General features: G+C 38.1%; 1 protein-coding gene across 2 annotated transcripts in view; it reads right to left on the reverse strand.

The window, feature by feature from the left end:
• Positions 1–7,844, reverse strand: part of LOC128701371 (tRNA dimethylallyltransferase) — a 126,313-nt gene extending 118,469 nt beyond the window's left edge. For both annotated transcript variants that reach the window (XM_053795082.2, XM_053795080.2), the window contains exons 1-2: positions 7,683–7,844; positions 2,859–3,517 (exon numbers count right to left, since the gene is read on the reverse strand). In XM_053795082.2, coding sequence (XP_053651057.2) covers positions 2,859–3,517; positions 7,683–7,829 — 806 coding nt within the window. In that variant the 5' untranslated portion in view covers positions 7,830–7,844. The remainder of the gene's footprint in view (positions 1–2,858; positions 3,518–7,682) is intronic.
• Between the last annotated feature and the right edge of the window lie 4,337 nt (positions 7,845–12,181).

A 12,181-nucleotide genomic window follows, 5' to 3' on the forward strand; every position in this document is an offset into this window, starting at 1 on the left:
AGGTGCAAAGTTTTGTGGAGAAATATCACCCAAACAAGGCTGTTGCAAGTCATGTCTGCAACATGTTCAATGACAGTGCCATGTCCCATTTTAGGTAAATCTTAGAGAGATGCCAGAAATAAACCTCTCTGGACAGAATTTTTGAGATAGGGGTACAGTGACAAGCTGGTCCTAGTGCCAGTAAAAGACAAAGGGAAGTAACCCCGGATTGGAAGGGGATTCCCCTTCCAAACAAACTCTCCTCCCTCTCCCCTCCTCGCCATCTTCCACATGCCAACAAGCATCTTCAATAAATGTAAAAGTGATTTAAATGTTCATTTATCCATTTCATTAGTGCTTTATATTTATTTTTCATTGTTTTCTGTATGTAAAACTATAGTTATTCTCTATAAAATGTATTTTGTTAATATTTTTGGGTGTCTGGAACGGATTAATTGGATTTACATTATTTCTCATGGGAAATGTCGCTTCAGTTTTTGTCGAATTCGGTTTTCGTCAGACTCTCTGGAACGAATTAAAGATGAAAACTGAGGTTCCATCGTATAGTAGTTGAAAACTCAAGCATAAAGACTACCAAAAGCCTGACTGACCAGGTTGCCAACTAGACAAGACTATCACCAAAAATTCCAAGGTAATTATACCATGGTATAATTAAACTACAGGTGTGTACTTCACTATTTCCAGTGGTCTTAAATCAGACCTCCCAATTTACAAATTTATCAGTTGGGTTGTTACTACTTGTTGTACCAGGCAGATGTATACACCACTGCCCATCTAATAGAATATCCTTCAGGAACTTACTAGGTTAGCTCTCTTGAATGCAGTTATGGGTCTATTGGTAATAGGCCTCTAAGTGAGTCTATCTAGTTTACAAAGTCATTATTAAAATAAGGTTTAAACTTTTAGTGCTCCCAGAGTTATTTCATAGGATCTCCCTCCCCCTCCCATCCCAACCCTGATTACAGCAACGCTGCAAACTTTTCTCTTCGACCAACTATGTCCCAAGTTCTGCATACTTTTACAATTCAGGTTAATTACACAGACTATGGAAAGATTAAAAAATGTCAAATTCCCTTAAGTGTCCAGAAGCGTGTACGAGAAATTCTTCCAGTTTGTTAAACTATTTATATAAATGATACATATATAGCAGTAAATGTATATAGTAGGTTGGTAGGTACTATCATGAGTATAAGAAAAGGAAGCCAAATAAACATTTCACACTGGTATGACTACTGGTTATTACTTTTCGTCTTAAACTATGACGGATGAATCTTTCAAACTTCTACATACATTCAGCATACCCTTATCTTCACTTTCTTGCACTTTCCCAAAATATTTCCTCTTCAATTTAGGAGGCCTAGTCTGAGTAGTTAATCAATGAAACAACTATGACAAACTTGCTAATACAGAATTTGAGGAACTTGTCAGGTTCCCGTCTAAAAAAATTACACATTTATTGGAAATTACCCTTGTTTGATTGTAAGACAAAGTCTTGGACAAAACACAAAGATTAGCAAAGATGTATTCACCTTTGTCAACTAGTTTTGCAGACTTCTGATCTTGATACCAATCATACCTACTCTTGAAATTGTGTAAGGGGTTTGCTCCCATCACCACTGTTTAATTCTACTTAACTACCACTGAGCCTGAAAAACCATTCTAACACCTTTGTGTGTGTGACCTAATTCATGGTTGCATAAATAACTCACTACGATTGTGACCAGATACAAACATGTAAATAGTTCATTACCACTAACTTGTTCAGCTGTCAAAACTTTGCGGCCCAGTCCGTGGACCCATTATGTACCTCTGTAATTTTTTTATTACAACCAACAGGATAGATATAGGGTGTATAATAAAGATATTAAACTAACACCTCAACAGTTTATCTGCATCTACCCGTCATCTGCCTCCCCTGGATTCTTATCCATACATTTTGAACAGTATGTCCCTTTCAACCCCAATCCTGGAGGATTTTCTGTCACGATTATATTTCCATTCATTCTCCCACTTTTTTTATTGGTTAGGTTAATTGCCTTAAGACTCTTGTAGTCCACATCCCTCAGTTCCAGTACCAGTGTCTTGTAAACCTTATAGTGTTTCTTTAGTTCCATAATGATGAATGCTGAAGTTTATTTAGGCACAGGTACACAAGCACAATTCTCAGTGTAAATTACCTAGGATAACCCAAAAAAGTCCGATTTATTTCCACTGGGATCCTTACTTACTATTAATGCAGTGCCTGGGAAACAATGGGGGTGAGTCCTCTTATCATGAGCCCTTCACCAACATCAGGGCACATCTATTCCCATCCTCCTGCTGCTGCAGCAAACCTTAAAACGAAGTCTGCCGGCATGGACCAACTGACCTGCTGCAGTGCTCCTCCACACACAATTCTCAAATGGGTATCAAGTGAGCCATCGCCAAAATGGTAAGATTCTGTTGTCAAGAGTCTGGACCCCCATTGGAAACAAGTCACTGATTATTTTTGGGGGTTATCCTAGGTAATTAACACTATGTATGATAATTGTACTTGTGTGTACCTGTGCCTAAATAAACTTACGTATATGGTGTAACTGCCTCTACAAAATGTCATCAGAGCAAATCTTCCTGAACGACTAACCTGGCCTCACTGAACTGCATTTTTTATACGCCAATGTGTATACTTCTTTCTTAGATGTCTATGTATTAGGACTGCTGAAGCCACTTATGGTGAAACATTTCTGTTAATGTCCTGAACTGTACAATGGAAATAAGTTGCTTACCCTTTTGGGTTATCCTAGATAATTTACACATGCTAAACTACATATAATTGACAAATGTCCTCCACATCATCATACCCCGTTACTTTCACTTACCTGATTATTTTCCTGCGTTCATTTGGATGGTACTGTGAAGCAATATCCGGGTCAACTTCCTGTAATCGGCGATACAACTCCTCGGTAGTAATATCCGTGTCTTGCCATACAGCAGCACACTTAACTGGTACTTCATCACTATTACTTTCACTTTCTCCCTCTACCACTTTTTCCACTATTTCAACTTTACTTTCCCCATTCTCAACTTTATCACCTCCCTCCTTGATACACTTAACACACTCCTTTTCTTTCACATCTTTACCATCCTTACCACCTTCCCTTGCACTATCACTTGTAGCACCACTTAACTTGCTCTTTTTTAATGTGCACTGATCATCACTTTTCGAATTTCTCTTGATATTTCCATAAATTTCTTTATCTCTTTCGTAAACAAGCTTAGAATTACCTTCCTTTCCACTCGGCACAGAATCTATCAGGACATTCCACAGTAGACTCTCGATGTAATAATTGGTGCCACCAACAATAACAGGTATTTTATTGTTGCTAAGCAACTTTTCCACCAGAGGAAGGGCAACATTGCGGAAATCGGTAACACTGAAGCGAGACAGAGGATCCAAAAAATCCAAGATGTGGTGAGGCACCTGTGCCTGCTCCTCTGGTGTCACCTTATTTGTGATAATGTCAAGCCCATGGTAAACCTGAAAGGAAGAGAAAGTAAGGTAACTTCAGTTTCATGCACTTTTTGTAGAACATAAGAACATAAACCAGCAGCACACTGCAGGCCTACTTACCCATGGTAGGCAGGTCCAAGTCAACTACTGGCCCAAGTCACATCCACTCTTGTATTTGTCAAACCTATTTTTAAAACTACATGCTTTAGCTTTAATGAAGTTACTTGGGAGTCTGTATAAACTGTTTACGGTCCTGTACTCTCAATTAATACAGTGGACCCTCGACCAACGATATTAATCCGTTCCTGAGAGCTCATCGTTAATTGAAATTATCGTTAGTCGAGTTAATTTTCCCCATAAGAAATAATGGAAATCAAATTAATCAGTGCAAGACACCCAAAAGTATTGAAAAAAAAAATTTACCACATGAAATATTAATTTTAATACACACAAACTGAAGAAGATATGTACAATTACATGACACTTACCTTTATTGAAGATCTGGTGATGATTGATGGGATGGGAGGAGGGGAGACTGTGGATGGTGTTAGTGTTTAGAAGGGGAATCCCCTTCCATTAGGACTTGAGGTGTCAAGTCCTTTTCCGGGGTTACTTCCCTTCTTTTAATGCCACTAGGACCAGCTTGAGTCACTGGACCTCTGTCGCACAACATATCTGTCCATAGAGGCCTGTACCTCCCGTTCCTTTATGACATTCCTAGTGTTTCAAAACATTGTCTATGTCACAATTAAACACTTGTTCAGGTTTCAATTCTTCACTGTTTATGTACTCCTTGAATTCCTGCACATATTCTTCAGCTGCTTTTTGGTCCAAACTGGCAGCCTCACCATGCCTTATCACACTATGTATGCCACTACGATTCTTAAATCTCTCAAACCAACCTTTGCTGGCCTTAAATTCACTCACATCACCACTAGTTGCAGGCATTTTTCTAATTAAATCCTCATGCAACTTTCTAGCCTTTTCACATATGATCGCTTGAGAGATGCTATCTCCTGCTATCTGTTTTTCATTTATCCACACCAATAACAGTCTCTCAACATCTTCTATCACTTGCGATCTCAGTTTCGAAAACATAGTTGCACCTTTGGCAAGAACAGCTTCCTTGATTGCCGTTTTCTTGGCCACAATAGTAGCGATGGTTGATTGGGGTTTTGTGTACAACCTGGCCAGCTCGGAGACACGCACTCCACTTTCATACTTAGCAATGATCTCTTTCTTCATATCCAAAGTAATTCTCACCCTTTTTGCTGTAGGGTTGGCACTAGAAGCTTTCTTGGGGCCCATGGCGACTTATTTTGCAGGTGCAATCACTAAAAACGCTGTGATATGAAATGTTCCGATTGTATGTTTGGATGCGACCGCAGTGGCTGGCTGGCTTGTAAACACTGGCCACAAGTGGACGCATCTCAGACGGAACGAATCGTGTTGGTCGAGTTTTTTAGCGCTAGTCGAGGCAAAATTTTTGCGTTAAAATGTATCGTTAGTCGGATTTAACGTTAGACGATGCCATCGTTGGTCGAGGGTCAACTGTACTATTATTACAGTCCATTACTATTATCCAAAATTTAGAATTTTGCATAATGCTACAGTTAATGTTAATGCTTTTATAGTATAAATAAAGTATAAGTAACATTAGGGTCCAATATAAAATACTATTTTACGCCATTTAGCTTTGGCCCTGCACAAAACTATTACTACAACTACACAAGAAAAAAATGTTTAACTCAAGCTTGCCAAACATTTTTAAATACTTTACGGAAAATTGTGTGATGAATGATACTGTTACTTCAAATATAAACAAATATTCATCTATAAAAAAAAAAACTACACAGTATTGATTATCAAAGACAACAGTTCAGTATATCAAAAAGATTGCAGAATGCCTGTGACTTCATTGATGTTACCAAGTCATCGACTGGTCAGAAGTCTGGCAAACAAATTTCTTATAAATCTAGCAAGGCATAAACTTTACACAACCAAACCTAAAATCTATCTAAATTATGGCAGATGAATAAGACATGTGCATCAGTTTAGTGTCTATTGAGAAAATGTTTTGCCTGCTCAACAGGCTTCTTCAGTTGAAATACAGACAACACAAGTAATGGAGATGTAGATAAGGCAAGATATGTTCGGATTTTTAACTGGGGGAGGGTTAGCTACCCATGATAACCCATGAAAGTCAGCGCATCATCAAAGGCTATGTCTTATTTCCACTGGGGTCCTTCAATCTTGTCCCCCAGGATGCAACCCATACCAGTCGACTAACAACCAGGTACCTACTTACTGCAAGGTTCAAAGGGACAGCAGGTGTAAGAAAATACACCCAACATTTCCACCCATGCCAGGGACTGAACCAGAAACAGTGTGAATAAAGTGCACTGCCAGCTGCACTCGCTCACCTTGGTGTGCTCAGTCCCACTGTTTCTATCAAGTTTTGATCAAGACTATGGTGCTACACCAATGATGCTTTAATGAAAATTTACTTTAATCAATAATTGTAATGAAGTCCTTGAGGAATAAAATTAATGTATCAATATTTTACTTTAACATCTTTTTATTAACTTCTAAATGCTCTATTTACCTTCATAAGAACATTTCTCATCACTATGAATTTTCATCCATCTTTACATGTTTTCCAGCGCATATAAATTTAATTCTATGTGATGCTCCAAGTTATGATATTTTGCACTGATGGCACTGGCATACACAGAGCTACAGCTAGGTCAAGACAGTCAATGCTCTCTTGTCACTGTTCAAAGGTTTGAGTTTCCAGAATTTCACAAATACACCTTTTTTTTTTTTAATATTAATGAACTGAAAAATATTCAGCGAAGGATGAAGAAATTTGTCCCATTTACCAATAATCTCTCCTACAAAGACAGGCTAATTGCACTGAATCTGCATCCTGGAAACATGCACTATTTAGGGAGATGTGATTAAAGTATGCAAATGAAAAACAGGAATAAACAAAAGGAACATAATTAATGTGTCAAAAATACCTAACCAAGAGTAGTCGCAGGAATGAATTAAAGATGAACAAATTGAAATTTAGAAAAGTTAGAGAATTACTAGTTTGGCAATGGAGTTTTAGGTGGCTGGAACAAATTGCTAGGTAACATCATTGGGCATGATTCAGTGAGATTTGAACTTGCCAAGCATGGGCCAATAGGTCAACTGCAATGTTCCTTCATTCTTATGTTCTTATATTAATAGGAAGCACTAAACCCATAGGGGTCATATATTGCTTGGTGAATGAGGTAGTGCTTATGTTAAGCTTGATCCAAGAAAGGGAAGGGTAGCTACAATTCCTTGGATCAAAACCCTTCAACCAGAATCAAGATAACCCTCTTCAAGGGCTACAAACTTGAGAAATTACATACCTATACCAAACCAGGGTATCTTTATTTGATAAGGTTTTGCAACCAATAGCTTTTTCCTAGTCAATATAGATATTCAAGTTACTTTAGGTACAATTACACACGTTTAAGGTGATTACACATCTAAATTACCTAGAATAACCCATTCCCAAGGTCCTTGTAATATACTAATATTAACAGCTATTAGAGTAGAAATCAGTCATGACAAAAGATACTCAGGTGTTGAACACCTTGTCGGTATTGTATAACCATTATTGTAAAGGAATACAAGGTATAATAACCAAGTAAATGCGCAGAAAGTAAATTATATGGAGCACGTGTGGCTGTGGGCCGGAGTGCATGGCTGTTGCTGTGCACACTTAAAGCTGCTATAGCAGACGACACCGTGCACCTTTGTGCTCAACACGCTTTTCACATACATATTTGATCCCTGCTGTAATGTCTCGCGTTATTAACAAGATGAAACATCCATCCTGACATCCACTATGGCACTTATAATTAACCTCCCCCACCACCACAAGCAACATGGAGACACCATCACCGGCACACCACCTTAATGAACCTCGTCCCACCTAATTCACCTGACCTCCGTCCACTATTTTCTCCATTTTCCCCATGCTTTATATTAGACTGCTCCCCTCCACTGGGCGAAACGTCTCCTAATAAATGTGGTAAGCTTTGCATACGTATCTTTATTCTCCTTGTCTCGTCTCCGCCATCACACTCGCCATCACACACACGTACACGCACCTCACTTTAACCTCAATTTATAGAGTGAAACACTAGCTTACCTGCATGGAATCCGCGCTGATGATCTCTCCTTTAAATGTGCTAGCTATCTCCAACGCTAGCTTAGATTTTCCCGTGCCTGTAGCGCCTAAAACCACGACAACAGGGAGACGACTGACCCGTGCTGTACCTGCTAGGATGGAAGCCATGTTGACTCAATCAGCTGATCCAGGGATCCCACCACCACCCGCTTACACTTTAATATCCCTCGTACACACTCTACAGGGAAGGTTATGTATTGAAAAATTACACTCGGCCATTAAGAGAATTATCATGATTAATGCTTGGATAAATGAGTCGGGATAAACTGTGAAATGAGCGGAATAAATGGTTAGTTTACAAGAAAGTGGCATTCCTGCGTTGTTGCCAGACTGTCCAGGTGAAGAATTGAAGCACGTGGAGCCACGGCCTCTATGACCCCCTCAAACTAACAAAGACACCAGAGAAATATCATTTTATTTACGGGAGAGGGGTGAGATAAACCCGTATAGGTCATACAGCGTCAGGGAAACGAGAGACACTCGGTTTCAATCCAAGGAAGGGGAGGATAGGGCTAATTCCTTGCGTCTGTTTACTGCTACTGTGTCCACAAAGTCCTTTTCCGATTTGTTTTAAATAATATATGTTGGTGAGGGGCTCTTGATTTAGGGAATTGGATCTGTGCTCCAGTTCCCCGAATTAAGCCTGAATGCCTTCCACATCCCCCCTCCCCTGGGCGCTGTATAATCCTACGGGTTTAGCGCTTCCCCCTTGATTATAATAACAATAATTTAAATAATATAATAATATGGTAGAAAATATAGTGTACTGCATAAGCTAGATTAATTATCGTAACATGAAGTTCCTTGGATTATGAACTAGGAGTAAAAACTCAATTAACTCAAATTTAAAGGACCCCAATGGAAAAAAGTCACTCTGTCTGACTTTTTTGGGTTATCCTAGGTTCTCTACACATATACTGCTATGTATGATAATTCTATGTAACTGTATTTGTGTATACCTGAATAAACTTACTAATTTCCCCCCACCTCCTTCCATATTTACATGATATTACGTTTCTACATATGTATTTTGTGTCATAAGACTAACACAGTCGAGTTACAGTCCATCACAGCTGTACATGTTAAGGTTACATTTATTTATCAACTGTGAAGGTATTTTAAAGCTCTATTAGTTCAGCTAATATGTGCTAAAAATTATATTTTCATATCTGTTATATTTTTTTTGGTAAAATAAAATTGAAATCGGAAAAGGACTTTGTAGACACTTCTGCTCCGAGAGTAAAAAATAAATAAATAAATAAATAAATATATATATATATATATATATATATATATATATATATATATATATATATATATATATATATATATATATATATATATATATACGTACTTATAGTTTACTTTGACCATTATATTTGGTATGAAAATGTTCTTGATTTGTAACGTTCAAACCATATCCAGGTACACATAAATACAGTTACATAAATTATCATATATAGCAGTATATGTGTAGATTACCTAGGATACCCCCCCAAAAAAGTCAGTCAAAGTGACTTATTTCCACTGGTGTTCTTGGTCCTTGATAAACCTTAAGCAACAAAAAGGCACAATACCGTGACTGGAACAATACACAAATAACCCGCACATAGAAGAGAGAAAAACTTGAGACTACGTTTCGGTCCGACTTGGACCATTTACAGTCACACTGTGACTTTGGAAATGGTCTAAGTCGGACCGAAACGCCGTCGTAAGCTTCTGTCTCTCTCCTATGTACCGGGTTATCTGTACCCGAAAAACCTTCGTTAGCAGTGTATAATATTCCAGTAGTTAAATGGAGGGTGTTCTTTCTACTCCCAGGACCAGTCATAGTCTCGTGATGCTTATCCCTAAGTAAGTTTATTCAGGTATACACAAATACAGTTACACAGATTATCATACATAGCAGCATATGTAGAGAACCTGGGATAACCCAAAAAACGTCAGAGTGACTGATACATTTACATTAATCTCCTTAACTAGTCGTCTTTGTAAAATATTTGAAAGAACGATACTTAGGAGAGAATACTACAGAATCAGTCACCAACTTTCACTTCAAGTAGAAAGTGCACAGAACTGCATTTCCACCTTTCTCACTGCACACATTTTTACTAGTTTTATCGTATTTCTTGATCTAAAATCTGCATTTGATATCGCAAACACTTCTATATTACATGAACTAGCCAAAATGGATACTGGTGGTAACCTAATCAGTTGGATAAAAGGATATCTGTCAAATATAGTATCTTCTGTCCTCCACTAAGGCTTTAGAAGCAAATCTTTAATTAAGAAGTGTCCCTAGGTACACCGCAGGGAGTTATCAGTCCCATGCTAGTTAATGTTGTTATTAATGCTCCTGTAAATGTTGTACCTGCCTTACTTAAACATATATAAGCTATGCTGATGACATCACGATCCATACAACAGGATATAATAAGATGAGTACCATTCTTAATGAAGTTCAGGCAATTTATAATCGATTAGACCTCATCATATCTTCATCTAAAACAAGATATTAACGTACCCTTCAATAAATCCATCATACCATAACTAAATATGTACAGATAGGCTAAATGTTCTCAGAGCTATTATTGGCTATAACCCATTTATGACGCTAATGTGAAACACTGAGAATAATAAACATAGCTTTTGTATTTAGTTCTACTGTCTTCTAATTATGTCCTAGAATCTGTATTGATAAAGCCACTGGATGGCGAAACGTCTACAATAAAGATAACCAGATGTTGCACATGTGTCTAAACTTTCATAGCTTATATAAGATTCTTGACTGATTTTACCGGGCCCCATGTTAATGTTGGCTAAGGAAAATTCTCTCCGGGCCTTGGAGCTAATGCAAAATGAAGCCCTCACAATTATTCTTGGCTGTTCTGAAACTACCAAGGTTTTTATGAGAAAGGATCTTGGTGTTCCTAGTATCAGTAATAGGATTATCGAGATTAACATTGTACTTGGTGTTAAAATGTTAAGATACGAAGCAGACATTGTCACTATGAATCTTACTAAATGTCTAGAAGTAAATATACATAAATCTAAATGAGTTGTGAAAACATGTTATTATATTAAGTTTCATAACTTACAAGAACTGTATCACTGTAGACGAGAACATCTCACCCCTCCATGGAAAATATGTTCATTTAATATCACATACCTGCAAGCCCATACTAAGCAACTGCTCAAGAAGAAATTTTTCACTTATCTGTTAGTAATAATATATTACAAATTATATACATTAATGAATCTAAGCAGGAGTCTACTGCAGTTATGCATCTGTTCTTGTTGTCACCTCCCTAGCAAAAAACAATAGCAACTATGTTGACTTAGGCATAAGAAATAACAAATGGGTGTCTACACTACAAATTGAATTGTTGGTCATCCTTATGTAAACTGATTCTATGTCGTCACTGAAGGTTCTCGACTCACATAATGAATGACAACCTACTCATTGGAGAAACCAGATGCAGATACGCAAAAATCAGAGGAAGGGGAATTAATGTAAAAGTGTTATGGGTCCCAACGCACATTGGATTCCTACTTCATGATAAAAGTTGATATGTTAGCCACAGAAAGCACCCTGAAGGAAAATGCAGAGTATAACTTTAGTATATCTGTGTCTAACATTAGGAATATTAGGAGACAGTAAATAATGACAGTGAATGTTATAGGAATGCAGTTAGAAGCCTGAGTAGATCTATAACCCACTATGATAACATAAACGTAGATAAGTATGTTTATGGAGCAACTTGCAATGTGAACACTAAGATGTAGTGGCCAGGCGTAGGCTTGGTTACAAGTACTGACTGATGTTGTAGTGGCCAGGCTTAGGCTTGGTTACAAGTATACTGACTAATGTTGTAGTGGCTAGGCTTAGGCTTGGTTACAAGTACTGACTGATGTTGTAGTGGCCAGGCTTAGGCTTGGTTACAAGTACTGACTAATGTTGTAGTGGCCAGGCTTAGGCTTGGTTACAAGTACTGACTAATGTTGTAGTGGCCAGGCTTAGGCTTGGTTACAAGTACTGACTAATGTTGTAGTGGCCAGGCTTAGGCTTGGTTACAAGTACTGACTGATGTTGTAGTGGCCAGGCTTAGGCTTGGTTACAAATACCGACTAATGTTGTAGTGGCTAGGCTTAGGCTTGGTTACAAGTACTGACTAATGTTGTAGTGGCCAGGCTTAGGCTTGGTTACAAGTACCGACTAATGTTGTAGTGGCCAGGCTTAGGCTTGGTTACAAGTACTCACTAATGTTGTAGTGGCTAGGCTTAGGCTTGGTTACAAGTACTGACTAATGTTGTAGTGGCCAGGCTTAGGCTTGGTTACAAGTACTGACTAATGTTGTAGTGGCTAGGCTTAGGCTTGGTTACAAGTACTGACTAATGTTGTAGTGGCCAGGCTTAGGCTTGGTTACAAGTACTGACTAATGTTGTAGTGGCCAGGCTTA

This window comes from Cherax quadricarinatus, chromosome 72 (assembly GCF_038502225.1).
Source record: "Cherax quadricarinatus isolate ZL_2023a chromosome 72, ASM3850222v1, whole genome shotgun sequence".
NCBI lineage: Eukaryota > Metazoa > Arthropoda > Malacostraca > Decapoda > Parastacidae > Cherax > Cherax quadricarinatus.